The following is a 20,000-nucleotide window of genomic DNA, read 5'->3' as shown; positions in this document are numbered from 1 at the left end:
TATTATATTACTTCGTAAATGTCATGTATACCGGCCTTCTTATCTGAGTGTGTATATGTGCCTCTATCTGCTCGCCTCTCTCCCTCTCCTCAATTTCTCATTCATTCATTCATTCATTCATTCATTCATTCATTCATTCATCCATTCATTCATTCATTCATTCATTCATTCATTCATTCATTCAATTCAGTCAATTAGTCAGTCAGTCAGTCTGTCTGTCTGTCTGTCTGTCTGTCTGTCTGTCTGTCTGTCTGTCTGTCTGTCTGTCTGTCTGTCTGTCTGTCCACCCGTCCGTTCTCAACTCATCTCTGTCTAAATCCTCGAATCGCAATCTCAGCTCTTGTATGTAACTTTGCAACGGCATATACGTACCTTTGTGGGTTCCCTTTCGGCATTCATGTATTCGGGGTGTGCGTAAAAGATACTTGCATGGTGACTGGTAATTTGGTTAAACCAAAGAACCTCACCAGTCGTAGGGTGATTAATAGTCGGTGATAATGCATAATGGTATGTTATAGAGTTATCATCGTTCCATGTAAACTCATACCCTGCAATAGAGAGAGAGAGAGAGAGAGAGAGAGAGAGAGAGAGAGAGAGAGAGAGAGAGAGAGAGAGAGAGAGAGAGAGAGAGAGAGAGAGAGAGAGAGAGAGAGAGAGAGAGAGAGAGAGAGAGAGAGAGAAAAAGAACAATCATCACTAATTAAAGCTGCACAAGCAGTTTGCTCAGCAGGAAATGAAATGATGTGGTTCATGGAGATTGTAGAAGTTTTCCTTCTACACGCACGCTTCTACAACATTTCAAAAGTGACTTGGAGGAAAAGCCAAGATGACCGCCACTGGAAATCGACAATTTAGCCGTATTTGGCAGCCATTTTTTTAATGATTAATATTCACATTATCATTGCCCTTTAAACGATGCATTGTGAACCCGATTATTTCAGCCGATGTAACAGTGTAATGAGTTTTCTTGCAAAATGCAAAAAGCACATATTAATGACTTTCATTTCCTATATATATGGATACTAAGTTTAATAAGTTGCACAAGCTGAGATTGTAAGCTTTTACTCAGGTGAAAATACTTACATGAAACCACGTTCTAGTATAAAGTCAATGTCAATACATATCAGACTATAATATTCAGTCGTTTGTAAGTGATGGATGGGGTATGCTTAAGTAACTACAATACTGTGAATACCTTTGAAATATGCAGCAATTAACTAAAATACGTATAAACTCAGTTTGTCTCACTTTAATATATAATGTTACAGACACTTGACATCATAAAAGTAAATAACACTTGGTTTATTGTTCATACCTTGCTCTCGACAGAAACTTTCTACTTCCTTCCTGTCCTCTGTTAAGAATATATTCTGCCATGACATGTACGTGCTGTCTGACTTGTCACGAATGTTTATGTAATATCGAACACCCTTTCTATTCAGCTTTTTCAGCAACTTTGGGTCGAGTTCTTCGAGTATGCCATCAAATTTAGCAATTGGTGTCTCACCGCCGGTGTTTTCCCCAGGTGGTTGCACACAGAAGAAAACCACCTGTTTGCCAAGAATAGACATAATTCAAAATATTTGTATTCGTTCAGCAAATTGCAAGGACAAGGAAAATATGAGTGATCCAAGGAGTCTTGTTACTACGAGTCACTACACAAGTAGTGATAAATCCTGAGGCCAAGAGTATTTTCCGGATGAATAAAGAAAGAGATTGGAGAATAATATGAGTATACCTTCTCAAGCATAATTTATGAAAATTCAGGAGATTAATGACGATTGGGAATGTTTCATTCACTCGTATTTCTACCCTCACAAACGGAACCAGTGACGTATACACAGGTTGTAGCGATAAATGTAGAACAGCCAGGGTATAATTTCCTTTCATATGTGAGGCATATGCAAGTCGCTTAATTTTGTGACCTTGACCTGTATAGATAAATAGCGGCCACATTTGTCATGCGAAATCACAGTTTGCAAATATACGGACACCAGTCAAGTGCTAACCCTCACATTATCAATGACGCATTCTAATGACACCATAACCTTGACAAATACTTTCAAGGTGAAATGACCGAAAAGAAATCAAACATTTACACTAACTCAAGAAGTTGAAAACACAAAGACCCCATTTAAATGTCGAGACCCCAAAGGCCGGCTTTCTTTTTATACCTTGACCTTTGACTTTTACCTTCATATTCAAGGTCAAAAACAAATTGGTCAATAAATCACTAAGTCTGTATCTAGAGACCCTATTAAAACTTGCACAATAAATTTGCCATAAAACATACCAGTTGGGTGCTATGTCTTCGATGAAGGCTTGTCACTTTTAGTACAGACCGAACAATATAAAAATTTACCTTAGAAGGCCAATATGACAAATTAGACATCTCTGTATGCAAATCAATTGTGAATTTCAAGGGTTTATCACGCGCTGTCATCACCTCATCAGATACTTTATCTTTTCTCCGAGTACCACCCTTGTGTCTCAGACTTTGGTAACCCATCTTAACAATAAACGTACTGAAATCCTCAACCGTGCATAATGGAAGTCCTTGGAACAGAAGAGCACCTGTAAGGTGAATATTAAATTATTAGCAATAAATACAGAGAGCGAGAGCGAGAGAGAGAGAGAGAGAGAAACATACAGACAGACAGACAGATAAACAGAGTGACAGACAGACAGATATCGACAGAGACCGACAGACAGACACACAGACAGACGAGTGGGTGAGGGAGGGGAGGTAAGACATAGACAGTCAGGACAGACCGAGACAAACATACATACATACATACATACATACATACATACATACATACATACATACATACATACATACATACATACATACTTGTACTCTGGTGTGGGCGTTAAATTTTGACTGACAGTTACAAATGAGCGTATTGACCAGTCAGGGAATAGCGTGAAGACCGGTGTATCAGAAGAGTAGCAAATGTATCTAATGTCGGTGGCGAGAGTGTATTTTCTGTGTATGAGATCCAATTAATACCCATCCAGGGAAAAGGGATTAGACACAGACAATCATGTCATAACAAAAATATGACCCCTGACTGTGACAGAACAGATAAGACTTCCATTGACAAGTTGAATGCTATTTTCGTAATAACAAACATTACCTCAGAGTGTATTTAGAAAGTGAATAAAATACATGCACTACAACCTGCACTTGAGAGACAGGCTGGGAAACAGATACAGTTTGTTATTATGGCAGCTGAGGACATAGAAGGTGAGTACGATATAAATGTATGTGTGACATTGAATGTTAAGCACAGGTGTTTATCCACTTTGTTGACACATGTTGGCTTAGGTATCAGTCTTCTTATCGAAAATCAAACATGGACAATAAGGGTATCGAAAATCAAAATACAGACGATGAGTGTATGAACTTCTTCCTGGGAAGAATAAATAGACTGTAGCAGGAGCACAAGAGAAATAGCATTCGGCCAATATACCAATCCTATGGTCAGCGTGTATTTACTCGGACGGCATTTATTACAAACATGCACATGAAGACGCCTTGTCCATTTTTCTCCTCTTATCTAAATTAAAACAACCCTAATCCTATAACTTTTAGTGGCCTGAGATACAGCTGAGAGCAAAGTAGCCAGGGAAAAAATAGTTTTAAAACTCAATGAGTGAATTGATCAATATCACACACAAAATGAGTTATATTGCACCAATAAAATTGATCATTCAATCGATCAATCATTCAACCAAATTATAAATCAATCAATAAATCAATCGATCGATCAATCAATCAATCAATAAATTACATGCTCGCTGCCCCCTCTAGGTATGGTTGCAAAACTATGGTTTTGTATGGTTTTGTAGTTACATTGCAATGTAACTACACATCATGACCATGTCAGGATGTACCAGACGCCAAGCTTTCGTATGAGAAAGGGTCTTCGTTTGTTCAAATACAAGTATGTAAGATATGGTTTGTCGTAGAATGTGATACTCATACGCTGAATATCCCATGATTCTCTCTGATTTACATGCTCTAAAATGGAACTATTTCGATTACATAGGCAAATCTCACCAGTGAACAGGGCTTTTAACATTTTCAAAACGTAGAATGTTACTGATGGTCTGAATTCACATTTTCATTTGTTTAGGCTTTCAATGCTTTTTGGTGGCAGGAGAAATTACGACTTTAATGAGATCAGCTGCAGGGTAGATATGGGTGTTTTCAGACTGGTGTTTCAATTGTTAAATCTAATTAGCTGTATTTTATAAACATTTTCTAAATAAATAAATAAAGAAAGAAAGTGAGTTTATTTATTGAAGGGGTTGTTTATTAACCATATTTGTATTATGGAATGAAGATTTAGAATGAAAATGTTAGAATAATGTATACACTGGGGCCAGCTTTGATTTGGATTCAGGTGAGAGATAGACCGGAAAGCCTTGGATAGTTCAGGACTGGCTAGACACTGCTCGTGGCTAGAGATTCACGGAGACAAATTCACCTACCAGAACATTGGCCTACGGCTGTAAGTAAATTGAGAGCTAATTTGAAGTCTCTCATGAGCTGGGCTGTGTATACATTACTTCACCAAAAGCAATTCTTGAGTCTTTAGTGAGTTTGTCCTCAGATTGTGCGTCCTACACGAACATGGACGTTATACTTCCATAGTACGAACGAGGTTCTACAGTTCTACACCAAAACAAGGGGGTAACATGAGTAGTATACAAAAGGCCGTGTTTAGACCCTTTTCATATAAGCATTTTCACCCCCCAAAAAAAAAATTAAATAAATAAATAAAAACACACACCAAACAAACAAACAAACAAACAAACAAAAACAAAAACCACTCAGCCTAACTTCCATGTCAGTTTTGGAAATCATATCATATTAATCATAACTAAACTTCAGTTGACTCACAGTTCGAAAACCTACATTTATAAATCACTGCATATCGTAAAAACCAAATTCTTTTCATGTTTATTATTTTGTTAGAATGTATATAGTCATTGCGCCCGCGGACAGACAATGAAATGCCTTCGTAAAAGAAAGTCATGACGTCACACACTGACCTGCATGACCTGCTTCCCATAAATCAATATAAGTATGTATATCATGCAACAGTCAGCAGTATTCAACTACAGCCGTTCACAAAGTACTGTTCAGGTTTTATGGTCAAGCATGTCTGAAAATAGCCATATTCAAAAAAAGTAACATCAACAAAAATAGAGCTAGGTATCATCTGTCCAAGATAGGTGGGTGCTAGTCTGCATTCAGACGCAGATTATATTATGTCGTATTCCTAAAAAAAAAACCTCCTGAAATATGTTTTCTTTCGTGATTAACATAAAATTTACGAGCACTTGACGCTGGACAGTGAAGATATTATTGAATGATGGAAATAGAGATTGAAATATAAATTGGAAAATCCTATGCAACATATATAAACACAATTGCTGCCCATGTGCCTTGAAGTTCATATAGAACACACGACGCCTTAGCTAATCACCTAGAATGCTCACTTGTGTCTCCCTGTTGACATTTCATGTATATAGTACGCGCGCTAGTTCACACGAACTAAATTTCGTACAATTTTGTACAAAAACACCCTTAAAAACCATATCAGGCGAGAACGTGTACACTATAGATTTCTTTTAGGACTATTTCAAGATGAATCGAAGACTTCTAAATTCGAAGTCCTATTGCTACTACTCCAAGTCTATATAAATGTAGAAAGAGTGTGAAACTCCGCCCAAGGAAAGGTTGGTTGTAAAAAATGTTGTCCAAATGCCCGCTTCTTATTCTCAGCACAGGAAAGCTTGCCATCTTCGACTGCACTCGGCTTAAATTTCGTGATGATCCCCTACCTACCTACCTACCTACCCAGGATTAGGCAATATGGTCTGTTCATGAAACAATTACTCACGATCATTAGCACTGTACGTGTTGTCGAGTACACACACAACGTAGTATTAAAATGCTACTCTGTTCAAAGTGAATGATCATTAAGGTCAGCGAGAGAAAGATATAGCTAAAATGATGCAGGATTGGTGTCACTCATGGGACAGTACGTTTTTTATACAATGATAAGACGTATTTTGACTCTAGATTAACACTAATACAGAAACAATAAACACAACAGGATCCTTTGCCCAACCACATTGGACAGTGATAAGCGTTGCTATTTTTTTCTACAGTAAAACACAGCTTCTAATGAAAACATTACACACAGTATATGGACTTGATTATTTTAATGGCTGCAATTGTTTATTTTTAACTGATAATCAACGCATGAACTTGATTATTTCTACATCCCCACTGTGCACGGTACCTATGTATTTGTTTCTTTTGCATTAGAAGTTGCCTTAGTGTGTGTATTAAAAATGTCATGTCACATGCGTGAAACAGCAAGGCAACATTATTTTACCTGTATGTGCATCCACAGTAGTTCAACAGGTGGTTTTACTTACCTACATTGTGCAACAGACTATCAGTCTGTTCTTTGCATAGCATAGACCAATCTGCGATGCTTAACTCGTTTTCTGGGTTTTCTGGGCTTAGAACTAGCGGGAAGTTGGGTTTTGGCTGTGACAGATATGTCGGTAATTTCGAATCATGTGCACCTGGGAAGTACGGTCTCCCGGCAAGCGTCGATGGAACATACCTGAGTGGTGCGGTTCTCACTTTTAGAGCTTGGCAAAGGTAGGGAGTGGTTGCTATCGCACGACATTTTGTTATCTGCGTTCCGAACTTTTCAGTAACTGGATGACGAGTCCAATAACATCTGTGGGACAACCGAAGCATCGTTCTGACACACTAGTATATAATTTAAAGATCAGAAAATCACAACACCGTCTTCTTCGAAGGACAATATAGAATAGACATCGGTGGGTTGTCACGTGGCTAGCTCACTTTGAATTCTCTTCTGTAACAGAATATGCCCCTAGCTTTGAAAGCATCAGTGATTTTGAGTATATGCGTTGCCTTAGGTCATCTTACCTTGTTCGAAGACCTAAAAACATAGACCCTCCACGTTGTTGGAGGGTCTATGCTCAAACTATTACAATGTTAAAATGATTAAAGCTCAGAATTCTCTGGGTTTTTTTTAAAATCGCTGACAGTACATACATACATACATACATACATACATACATACATACTTACATACATACATACATACATACATACATACACACACACATACATACACACATACATACATACATACATACATACACACGCACATGCATACATACATACATACATACATACATACATACACACACACATACATACATACACACACATACATACACATACATACATACATACATGCATACATACATACATACATACATACATACATACACATTCACACTTGCACACATACATACATACATACATACATACATACATACATACATACATACATACATACATACATACATACATACATACACACACACACATACATACATACATACATACATACATACATACATACATACATACATATCAAATTCTTTTATTTCCAACTTACATGAACATAGCATGTACAGGTAAAGTATTTACATAATTCCTTTACAGAATACACACACAATACCTTGCAGGAAATCATATACTGACTAGTGGACGAGTTTCTCTTGGTCCCTTATGACAAACGTTCACGTGATATCTGGTTGTTATAGTACCTACATCTCAATCTCCAAATTTTGTAAGAACCTATTATTGAGCTTACACTACAATATTTGGTGATGGATTTGGAATTCCTTCTATTTAAACCAGCTTTGATCAAACCACTTGTGACTTTATGATGTACATTTCCGAGACTTCCAATGACAATAACTATTATTTCTGAACGAAAGCCTGTAGTGTTTATTTCTAGGGAGAGTGGAAAATATTTGTCGAACTTCTTCTGAAAACACAATGAATTATGTGCATCAAAGGCTACGGACACTTTAACTAATATTGCATGTTTGTTCTGTACATCGATGATAGTAATGTCTGGTCGTTTATGCTGATGTTCAAAAGTTCTCATATGGGCATCAAACATTTCAGGTTTTAAAACCGTGTCTTTAAATGTCTCCTTGCCAGGATTACTGTTCGCGATTTTTCCGAAGATTAAATCGACTATTCTATTGTGTCTTTGTTGGTATAGTTTCTGGAATTTCGTACAGCCATTCAAAATGTGTGATACTGTTTCAGTGGGATGATTGCATATTTTACATGATTTAGTGTACGACTCTGGATAGTACAGGGTCATGAGACTTTCGCACTGCAGGAGCTGTAAACGACCTCTTGCGACAAATGATCTCAGATTATCGTCAATCTTGTGATTGTTGAGGTAAGTGGACGATACACCATGGTTTACTTTCCCTGCCTCTCGAGTCACTCTTCCCTGTGAAGATTTCGCCTTAAACTCGGATTGATATTGCTGCAGCAGCTGCTGTTTAGATGTTGTGTAGAATTTGTCTGGCGAATCGAAGGTTATTGACACTTCCTCGTCTACTGCCATTTCGTAGAGGTATTTATCGTCTCCTTTAATCAAGGAGATGTGCTGACGCTTGCACATTTCATGCAGATTTACCCAAATTGACTTTGGCCAATTAACTTTAGACTGCTTTGCTATGTTACCGGTACTGTTGATAACATATCCTGCAAAATTCGGTCAATCCTCGTCGTGTACAGGTATAGCTTTCCGTTTCTCCATATGTAACTTGAGTGAATATCGTGCTGCCTGTCGTACATTTGGATCGTCGTTATTCAAAACAGACAAATAAAATACATACATACATACATACATACATACATACATACACACACACACACACATACATACATACATACATACATACATACATACATACATACATACATACATACATTCTTTGAAGCGTTGTCTTGTGAACGTTTATTGCATCAATTAACCCCCACTTACCCCCACCCCAACCAACCTCATCCAACCCCAACCACCTAATTCCCGTAATTAATTGCCTATAATACAGATTATCTAAATTATATCGAAATGAAGTGAAGAATGTCCGGACCTTTTTTTACTTATTTACAGATACCATGTATTATACAAGATATATAGTTTGTTATTTTTGTACAAATAAAAATAACTAAATCACATCACAACACTGTTATTTCCATTCGGCAAGTTTTCATCAATATGGTCTGTGAATCGTTCGTTTAAAGTTGCAACTGGAACGTTTTGTAAAAATATTGTTAAGTACAATAACTTACTCATAAAATCGTACACCTTGAAGAAAGTATTGCATCATCTGTGGGATAAACGTATTTCTGTAGCTGTATACACGATACAAAAATCAAATAGGCCATTCCAGACTGCAAACAGGAAATTGAGAATACAGCGCCCCCACTTAAATTGGTGGTATCATCACCTCATACTACCGTTTCGCTTTGTCCCTTGGTATTCTGTAGAAGTGTAAAACAGCCCTAGGGATGTTTTCGTATTGTTCATCAGCCCACAGGGGACAGCGAGCATGTAATTGAATGATTGATCGATTGAATGATCAATTTTTGTGGTGCAATATAACTTATTCTGTATGTGATATTGATCAATTCACTCATTGAGTTTTATGGTGATATATAGTTATAGTTAAAAGGGTAACGTTTGAAATACGAGTTGATAACAACATCTACTGCTACAACATTAACAAATTCATGAATTTTGAGCTCTACTGTAGTATTAAAGTAGCCATATGGATGAGGATTGGGTATTTATTATGGATTTGTAATTTATAAAACAATTTTATCACGGTTTCCTGCAATATGAAACAACATATACCAAGTCCTTGTTTGTAACTCAATATAATGGCAAAAGACTGATAAGTGTAAAATGTTTGTTATTTTATGTACAATAACAAACATTTTTTTTACACCTTTCGTAGCTGTTTGCAATGTATTGAGTTACAAACACAGACTTGGTCTAAGTTGCTTTACATTGATTTTTCAAGTAGGAAGGCCATGATAAAATTGCTTTATAAATTACAAATCAATAATAAATACCCAACTTCCTCATCCATATGGCCACTTAAATTTGGACACTGAAAGATATTGAAAACATTTTCTTTCTGGCCAGACATCAACATACAGGTAGATATTAATAGTGGTTGAATTTTTTTAAAACACCACTATTCAGGTAATTAAATTAGCACGCTGGCAAGAATTTTTCTCTGTGATTGGCCCGTCGAAACTCCTACACGCGCATGTGCAGTAGTTAAGTTATCAACCATAAGGACGTCACTAGTTTGCCACTGAAAACCAACAGCTTTATTCCACTGTATTATGCGCATGTGCGAAATCTCATCGTCGGTAAACTCTTCTCCATCACCATAGCTGGTATGAAGAGGATACTGAAAATGGTAAAAAAAAATATAGGTAAGAGTGACGCTATTTTGTATATGTTTCTTGTTACGTTTTCATAGCAACTACATGCATCGGTCGATTTTAAATATAATAAAAAATCATCTTCTTCACGTTTCTCTGCCTCTCATTTTCCTCCTCTCTATCTTCTTTTTTATTGTATTCCTGGTAACAAGCCCTTTCACAGCGTCTCTTCAATTGGCACGTTCTCAGGCCCCCTACTTGAATAACTTCCATCATAACAGAAATGCTCTGTTCGGGAACAAGTGTCGTCGCCGCCGCCACGTATGTATACGTAGAGATGACGTCGACAATCCAGACACTTGCTTATATTTTTGGCCAGAGAGGGTGCTGTTCCGCAAATATTAAAGGCGAGTGAAACCTTTTTTTTTTTTATGTCCGAACTGAAAATTTGGGTCGATCGGGAAATGAGGAACAGAAAAAACAGTAGGGTTATGTAAAATATATTAATAAATGTCATGTTTATCGGCCTTCTTATCCGAGTGTGTGTATATGTGCCTCTATCTGTTCGCCTCTCCCTCCCTCTCCCCTATCTGTCTGTCTGTCTGTCCACCCGGGCTATCTCATCTCATCTCTGTCTGTCTAGAACCCTCATCTCAGCTCTTGTGTGTAACTTTGCAACGGCATATACGTACCTTTGTGGGTTCCCTTTCTGCATTCATGTATTCGGGATGTGCGTAATAGAAACTTGCATGGTGACTGGTAATTTGGTTAAACCAAAGAATCTCACCCGTACTAGGGTGATTGATAGTCGGTGATAATGTATAATGGTATGTTATGGAGTTATCATCGTTCCATGTAAACTCATACCCTGCAATAGAGAAAGAGAGAGAGAGAGAGAGAGAGAGAGAGAGAGAGAGAGAGAGAGAGAGAGAGAGAGAGAGAGAGAGAGAGAGAGAGACAGACAGACAGACAGACAGACAGACATAGAGACAGACATAGAGACAGACAAACATACATAGACAGATAGTCAGACAGACAGACAGACAGACAGACAGACAGACAGACAGACAGACAGACAGACAGACAGACAGACAGACAGACACAGTCAGAGATAGAGGTAGAGACAGAGACAGGGATAGAGAGACGGAGGCAGAGACAGAAACAGAGAGAGACACACACAAAGAGAAAGGATGAACACTTCAATCATCACTAAATGTACATAATATTTTGGTAGCGAATTCACTTTAGGGCTAGACATTGGCGACGTACCAAGGTAGGTATTATAGACAGTTTAGAAAAAAATTGCCTGTGGTATAAATATCTTGATTATACGTTGCTCCTTTAGTTGAAATTTTGGGAGTAGATTTTTGTGAAGACTAAGGTCTGCGATACAAGTAAATATAAACATGACGTGTTGAAACCTGTTTGTGGGTCCTGAAAACCCATATCATTACTATGTAGACAGAATCACGCGATTTCCATTGATATATGGTGTAGTATTAATGTGTAACGAACATTGGGGGCAAAAGAATTGAAGCGTGAGGGTTTTGAATCGAACCATACTGTAGGACAAGTAAAGGACAATGACCCCAGTATTTGCATACACTTCTCAGTAGTTATGAGATCGATAACAACTACTGAATAATAAAATACATGTAAATCTCACGAAACACGATACAACCCCCCACCCCCCCACACACACCCTTATGGTTGGACTTTTGAAATGTAGATAGGACGTGAGATTCTCACGTCACAGACCTTGTTAAATTGTTTACTTTAATGTATAACTCAGTAACCAGGCCACCTAACTTAGGTCATAGACCCAACATACAGATAAAAGATGACCTCTATTGTCTATGTCCATATCAAATATACCAGATATCTCATATGCCAAAAGTATTGATTGGTGCCTCTCCCATTTATTATCTGCGCCTATAGAGTAGTTAGCATTCTGTCCATTGCATGTTCCATAACGGCATTGTAAAAATACAGGAACGGTCACTTGAATGCGTTGGTAGTCGAATTAAATCATATAAAGTAATTGTTGTAGCAATCAACCAACAACGTTCACTAACTTTGTCTCCCAAATTTACTGAAGTTCGCGAGTAAATAAAATACAATCGTTATGAAACACCGACGTCGTCAGAAGCGCATGCGCGAGTCCACCTGTGTGAGTCCCGAGTAACACGGTTGAATAACTATGACTTGGATTTGGATAATGCACGGATGTATCTTCCAATACGTCCGTTAATTATAAAGGGCTGTAAACGTTCGCAGGCACCACTTAGGATTTTCGCATTCCGTAAAGGGGGAGGTTATAAAAAATATCGCAAATATGCAATTAGCAAGCTGTCATCGTCATGTAATTTTGTATATACTAGTACATCGATGATAACAAATTAAAGATCATTATAATTCTTTTAAATATAGTTCTTAGTCTTAATGAGTCATTTGTCTAATTAACGAACTTTACCAATTAAGAGATACAACAATCACATTTAGAATTGTGAGTAACATGTCATGTATGGGCAGCTCAGGCTTTCGCATTCTACAGTGAGTTGGAACTAATCAAGGGTGTTTGTTCTCAAGGTAGGCATTCAATTGTGACGGTGTTACAATACCCACATATACCATAGTACTTTGCATCTGAGGATGCTGAGTCTGGATTGCAAGTTCCCTATTAGGCCTAGCCCTGCTGACATTTAATTCTCTTGCGACTGCTAAATACGAACGTTACCATATATGAAAGATAGCTTCTGATCTTTCCGAAATACGGGTCGACTGTCTTCAAGGAAATCGACAATTCTACGGTATTCGGCAGCCATTTTTGATTTATTCATAATATTTTTGTGACTTTTATTAAACAATTCACTGTGAACCCCGATTTCTTCTGAGGTCATGTAACAGTGTGAGTTTTCTTGTAAATCGTAACAGCACAAATTTAAGACTTTCATTTCCTATATGCATACTAAATATAATTAAAATGGCACAAGCTGAGTTTGTCAGCTTTTTACTCAGGTGAAAATACATACATAAAACCACATTCCAATAAAATGTCAATGCCAATGCATATCTTCTGTAACATTACAATTTGAGATTATTTGATCAGTTGGTTGCATAGACTAGTGGGGATCATTTACGGGTTATATCTTTAATACCATGATCCAGGTTTGAGTTTGCAGCAAAAACTATGCCCAAATGCATTCAAATTCAGCTGCCCTTTAATATATAATATAATCATATTATTATTTTATATATATATATATATATATATATATATATATATATATATATATATATATATATATATATATATATATATATATATATATATATATATAATTCTACATATAATTCTACATACCTTGCTCTCGACAGAAACTTTCTACTTCCTTCCTGTCCTCTGTTAAGAATATATTCTGCCATGACATGTACGTGCTGTCTGACTTGTCACATATGTTTCTGTAATATCGAACACCCTTTCTCTTTAGCTTTTCCAGCAACTTTGGGTCGAGTTCTTCGAGTATGCCATCAAAGTTAGCAATTGGAGTCTCACCGCCATTGTTTTCCTCAGGTGGTCGCACACAGAAGAAGACGATCTGTTTGCCCAAGAATAGACATAATTCCCAATATTTTTGCTTCGTTCAGCCAAGGAAAATATGAGTGATCTAAGGGGTCTTGTAACTACGAGTCGCTAGACGAGTAGTGATAAATCCTAAGGCCAAGAGTATTTTCCGGATGAATAAAGAAAGTTATTGGGGAATAATATAATTATACCTCCTCAAGCATAATTTATGAAAATTCAGGAGATTAATGACGATTTGGAACTCGTATATATTTCTACCATTATAGACGGAACCAGTGACATATAGATACAGGTTGTAGTGATATAATTTCCGTTCACATGTGAGGCATATGCCAGTGACCTTGACGTGTATAGCAATATGGCGGAAAACAATTATTTTAGTAAAACACATTTTGCATGTTTTCTCAAAAGTTTCAAATATGCACCAATAAAGTGACTACCCTCACATTATCGATGGTGCTTTGTTATAAGACAATGACCTTGACAATCATTTTTAACGTGAAATGACCGAAAACAAACATTTACACTAACTCAAGAAGTTGAAAACACAAAGACTCTATTTAATGTCTATACCTCAGGGGCCGGCTTTCTTTTTTATACCTTGACCTTTGACTGTGACCTCCAAATTCGAGGTCATGTAGCAAATTGGTCAATATGAATTATGAAGTTTTGTATCTAGAGACACCATTCAAACCTGGACAATAATTTGCCATAAACATACCAGTTTGGGTGCTATGTCTTCGGTGATGGCTTTTCACTTTTAATACAGACCGATCGATATAAGTATTTACGCACCTTAGATGGCCAATATGACAAATTAGACATCTCTGTATGCAAATCGATTGTGAATTTCAAGGGTTCATCACTAGCTGTCATCACCTCGTCAGCCACGTTATCTCTTCTCCCAGCACCACCCATGTATCTCAGACTTTGGTAGCCCATCTTGATAATAAACGTACTGAAATCCTCAGCCGTGCATAATGGAAGTCCACGGAATAGAAGAGCACCTGTCGATCGAGTGAATACATCTTAGGAATAAATGCATACAGAGAGAGAGAGAGAGAGAGAGAGAGAGAGAGAGAGAGAGAGAGAGAGAGAGAGAGAGAGAGAGAGAGAGAGAGAGAGAGAGAGAGAGAGAGAGAGAGAGAGAGAGAGAGAGAGAGAGAGTGTGTGTGTGTGTGTGTGTGTGTGTGTTGCCATCTTGTATAAGTACAAGGATAAAATATATGATGATAAAATAAATGCTTTCAACGTAAGTCAGTACAACATTATCATTCTTAACTTCACATCTCAGAAAGTGATATTTGATGTCAATATGTTTTGACCGTTTATGACATACTGGGTTCTTAACTAGTGCTATGGCACTCTGATTATCAACAAACAATTCAGGCGTTTTGTTTTTCTCGCCATACACGTGTGCGTTTTCGGCCCGTATCATGTAGTCAGTTACGCCCTCGTTGTCTTTCATTGACAGTGTAGTCAGCTCGTTGTATAAAGCGATGACTCGAGGTTTGCTTTGACCAACATAATGTTCACGCAAAATCTTGAGTGCTTTACGTCCGTCATTTTTCGCTTCTCTGATGACAAGTGACAAACTTCTGTCGTCGAGACACTGTACGAGTTCAGCGAACGCGTCCTTATTTCTCTCCGGTGGCGGGTCACCTTCTGCGTCGGTTGGAGCTATCACGTTTTCCAATTTTTTGCAAACGCATATGTCCGAGGAATTTCACCTCCCACAGTTCATACTTCGATTCATCTCCGTCAAACAATAGCCGCGATCTGGGCCCATAACCTGTTGCCATCTTGTATAAGTACAAGGATAAAATATATGAATCGAGGCGATAGTATATTCAATGGATAGCTCCTTTTATTCCTCAACAATGGAAAGCACATGTGAAGATGCGCTAAGGATTGTGGTACATAATAGATATGCAAATAAATTATGCTTACATACCAATCATACTACAAGTTAAGTTCACAAGTTAAGTTTACTGTGAGAGAGAGAGAGAGAGAGAGTTTACTGTGAGAGAGAGAGAGAGAGAGAGAGAGAGAGAGAGAGAGAGAGAGAGAGAGAGAGAGAGAGAGAGAGGGGGGGGGAAGATACAGCAGAGACAGAGAGTTGTTGGCTATTCAGCGTATTGTGATGTGGTATGACAATTGGGTTTGCAGGTATACATGTAGAGTCCCTGTATGTTTACCCTTTAGTTGCCTCTGGATATATATAGCAGATATTTGGTGCGACTTCAAATTTCAATTCCTTCTACGCAGTCAAAAAAAACAAATGTATCGTGGCTATGTACGTACCTAGGTAGTGTACATGTTTGTTTTCTGAAACATATGGCATAGTTAGGCTATATGGTCTGTGCATGAAACAATTACTCATTAGCACTGTGTTGTCGAGTACCAATTGCAACGTAACTTATTAAAATGCGACTGTGTTAAAAGTGAATGAAAATGAAGTTCACTAGCGACCCTTATATCGAATCACTGATAGATTGATGCGTACGTGGACCAGACTCAATGCTTTGGATAATATACATGAAATAACTTCCATTGAATATGGCTATACAAAGAGCTAAAAATAGCTTGTAGCGTCAATTCAAGGTCAGCAAGAAAAACATATATACATTACACAGTTGTTCAACAGGTTAGTTTCACTCACCTACGTTGTGTAGCAGACTATCGGTCTGTTCCCTGCATAGTTTAGCCCAATCTCCGATGCTTAACTCGTTTCCTGGATTGTCTGGGCTAAGAACTAGCGGGAAGTTGGGTTTTGGCGGTGACAGATATGTCGGAAAGTTCGAATCTTGTGCACCTGGGAAGTACGGTCTCCCGGCAAGCGTCGATGGAACATACCTGAGTGGTGCGTTATTCACTTTCAGAGCAGCTTGGCAAAGATAAGGAGTTGTCGCTATCGCACGACATTTTGTTATCTGCGTTCCCAAGTTTTCAGTAACTGAATGTAGAGTCCAATAACATACATGTATGTGGGGCAACCGAAACATCTTTCTGACACACTAGTATAGTATATATAAAGATAAAAAAGGGACAAGACCGTCTTCTTTGTGGATGAAGTGCACCGGTGCCATCAAAAGAATAGAATAATCAACATGTGTACTGAGGTCAGCAAAACAATAAAGTGTACACATTGGTGGGTTGTCACGTGGTTAGCACGCTTAGAATTCTCTTCCGTAACGCAATGACCCTAGCTTTACAAGACCGGGATAAGGATCAGTGATTTTGAGTATAACGAGTTGTCTCAGGACATCCTACGTATACTGTATTGTCAATCAAACTATTGCAAGGTCATAATGATTGCAGGTCAGAATTCTGTTTGTAAAATCGCTGACGCATGACATACATACATAACATACATACATACCATACATACATACATACATACATACATACATACATACGTGACGATTTCATCACTGCACAAACATATAAGAGAATAGACAGCCCTGAGGAAGAATAGACAAAGACTAAACTATGTATTGGAATTTAAAATTACATATTTAACAAACAATAAAACGGACAGACAGGCGGATGGGTGGATTGGCAGACAGACGGGGGGACGGAGGGACGGACATAGAGAAATAAAAGAAATAAATAGGCCTTTAAATATAACAGGCTGAACACCGAGGCTAATAGGTCCGTCGTTGTTTGTACTTACGTCTCTTCTTCTCTAACCATACCTAGTAGACTTTTTATCTTATGGCCGATAATAACATTTTATATAACGGCTGCATGCTTTAGAAGTGCCTTCATGGCATCCGAGATTAAAGGTGATTGACCGGATGATTGTGGCAGAAAAGCACCGATCAATTTTGAACTTGGGCCACACATCCTCAATGAAATGTTTGGGAAGTACCCCCCCCCCCCTCGTCCCCCAACTCCCAGGCAGATCTGACCTTAAGCTTGTGGCTACATAAAGCGGTAACAACGACGGATAGCCCTGAAATGACTATAGCCTAGAGACTGGAGTCGGATTTCGTGAATGCGATGTTTTCAGCAATATATTCACCATTGTTATTAGTTCAACAACTATGTAGATTGATTTTTTTTTTTAAATCTACTTGAAACATACCATACTAGTGGATAATATATGAGTCGTACAATATGACCTATGACAAAATTAACTCGTCGTGTTGTCCGTCAACTTTACTAACCCAGACAATGGGTTAAGAATCGTACGATGCAATGTAATACTCTTGATCTTTCACCTTTGATGTAAATCATCCTATTATTATGGCACATTTAACGCACCCTGCGTGTTCGTTCAAAACAAGAACTCTAGAATTATCGGATAAATGGTGTATGGGGTGAAGAACTCGAGACCTTGTCTTGGCTCGAACCCAAATATATTGTTACTAACAAATTAACATGAGTAATGGCGGTTTGAAGTAGATGTAACATATCAACAACACAGTCAGGGGGAGATGTCAATCTATTCCCCAAGGTCGTTCAGAGAATGGACAACGCCCTCGACGTTCAAGATCGATCACCCATGGTTTATAGTCATTATGCGTTATTTTTGTTCACATGAAATATTAAAATACGCGAAAGACATGTATTTTATGTGGGTTGCTTTTTGGAAAATAATGGTTAGGAAATTGAAAATGGTACTTGGCGTGTGGTGTGTGTGTGTGTGTGTGTGGGGGGGGGGGTGAAAGCTTGTAGACCCTTATTTGAAACTTGCATTAAAAAGGTCTAGTGTAACCACATTACCCCTATTCTCTAAGAGCTGCACTGGCTACTAGTACAACAGCGAGCAGAATTCAAAATTCTCTGCTTATAATTAACATTCCAAATCCTTCATGGTTTTGCACCTAGCTATCTAGATCAGTTGCCAACTCAGCGTAGCACCAGCCGTGCTCTACGCAGGATCTCAAGGAGCGAAATTTATCTACATCAACCACTCAGTAACACGGATTATTATGGTGACAGGGCATTCCCAATTTGTGCCCCACGCTTGTGGCATGCTCTGTCATCGTGTCTGCAGACTGACACTTCATTTCGGTCATTTAAATCAGGTCTTAAAACCTGTCTCTACAACAAGACTTTTGTTTGAGTCTCTTTTGTATGTACCTGAGATTTTGTGCTTTGTAAAGTGCATTGAGATACTTTATGGAATGCGTTCTATAAGAAAAAATTATTATATTATATTAGATTAGATTAGATTAGACTAGAGAAGCTGTGATCGATGGAGGTGGGGTACAGCTCTACACTAGACATGTCTATCACAATTTTTCAAGGTCAACAGACGTGATAGGGATACAAAGCTTAAACCAGAGCCCAAAACCTCAAAAGTCCACCTCAAGTTATGGTATGTATATTGTCTGGACTACCAAATATAGTAAAATAAGAAAAATATATTATATTATATTATATTATATTATATTATATTATATTATATTATATTATATTAGATTAGATTAGATTAGATTAGATTAGATTAGATTAGATTAGATTAGAGAAGTTGTGATCGATGGAGGTGGGGTGCAGCTCTACACTAGACATGTCTATCACAATTTTTCAAGGTCAACAGACGTGATAGGGATACAAAGCTTAAGCCAGAGCCCAAAACCTCAAAAGTCCACCTCAAGTTATGGTATGTATATTGTCTGGACTACCAAATATAGTAAAATATGATGCTAGTCTTGTAGACAGAATGAGATAGAAACTTTTACGTTAATAATAAGGATGATCTTCATTGGACCAAAGGCGGAAAATTGTTGAATTTTCGTAACTTAGCAACGCCATTGATCAGCACATGAATAAACTCGAATACACGGAGCAAACCTCCTTGTTCGCTATGGTGAAATCATAAATTTTACCTCAGACCACTATAAGAATATTCTATAGTGGTCCGAATTCTTACATACAGATGTCATTAACATTTGCCAGCCAGCCAGCCAACCAGATAGCCAGCGTTGGAAAGGCGTTCGCCCAGAAAAAAAAAAACTAACGTAAAAGACGCAATAACGATGGAATAAAGGTAAATACAGGAAAACCAGCCTATCTAACATCAGATTTTAATCAGATTGGTGATGCTCCTATTCTAGA

At 37.8% G+C, this 20,000-nt stretch overlaps 2 protein-coding genes across 3 annotated transcripts in view; both read right to left on the bottom strand.

Annotated features, from left to right (window-relative positions):
• The window catches only part of LOC144433080 (uncharacterized), a 9,188-nt gene extending 681 nt beyond the window's left edge, over positions 1-8,507 (bottom strand). The window contains exons 1-5 of the mRNA XM_078121390.1: positions 7,903-8,507; positions 6,463-6,776; positions 2,363-2,574; positions 1,316-1,550; positions 373-548 (exon numbers count right to left, since the gene is read on the bottom strand). Of these exons, the coding sequence (XP_077977516.1) occupies positions 373-548; positions 1,316-1,550; positions 2,363-2,574; positions 6,463-6,776; positions 7,903-8,507 (1,542 nt within the window). The remainder of the gene's footprint in view (positions 1-372; positions 549-1,315; positions 1,551-2,362; positions 2,575-6,462; positions 6,777-7,902) is intronic.
• A 513-nt stretch (positions 8,508-9,020) lies between these two features.
• LOC144432886 (dapdiamide synthesis protein DdaC-like) lies at positions 9,021-17,008 on the bottom strand. Of its 2 annotated transcripts, none has more exons than XM_078121183.1 (5): positions 16,594-17,008; positions 14,727-14,938; positions 13,710-13,944; positions 11,038-11,213; positions 9,021-9,430 (listed from the first exon to the last, which is right to left on the bottom strand). In XM_078121183.1, exons 1-5 carry the CDS (start codon positions 16,934-16,936, stop codon positions 9,398-9,400), a joined length of 999 nt encoding a protein of 332 aa, XP_077977309.1. In that variant the 5' UTR covers positions 16,937-17,008; the 3' UTR covers positions 9,021-9,397. The 2 variants fall into 2 exon arrangements, with proteins under 2 accessions (XP_077977309.1, XP_077977308.1); XM_078121182.1 differs by lacking the exon at positions 9,021-9,430 and adding an exon at positions 10,007-10,371.
• Between the last annotated feature and the right edge of the window lie 2,992 nt (positions 17,009-20,000).

The sequence above is a fragment of the Glandiceps talaboti genome, chromosome 3 (assembly GCF_964340395.1).
Source record: "Glandiceps talaboti chromosome 3, keGlaTala1.1, whole genome shotgun sequence".
NCBI classification, from domain to species: domain Eukaryota; kingdom Metazoa; phylum Hemichordata; class Enteropneusta; family Spengelidae; genus Glandiceps; species Glandiceps talaboti.
Note: the sequence above shows the minus strand (reverse complement) of the source record. Positions and strands in the feature narration are given on the sequence as shown.

Excerpts from the sequence above, each read along its gene's own strand:
- LOC144432886 (XM_078121182.1), bottom strand. The coding sequence starts at position 16,936 with ATGTTTCGGTTGCCCCACATACATGTATGTTATTGGACTCTACATTCA. Across the intron at positions 11,214-13,709 it reads AAGTTTCTGTCGAGAGCAAG|GGTATGAGTTTACATGGAAC; the intron begins GTATGTAGAATT and ends TCTCTATTGCAG. Across the intron at positions 10,372-11,037 it reads CAGAAAGGGAACCCACAAAG|TATCCTCTTCATACCAGCTA; the intron begins GTACGTATATGC and ends TACCATTTTCAG.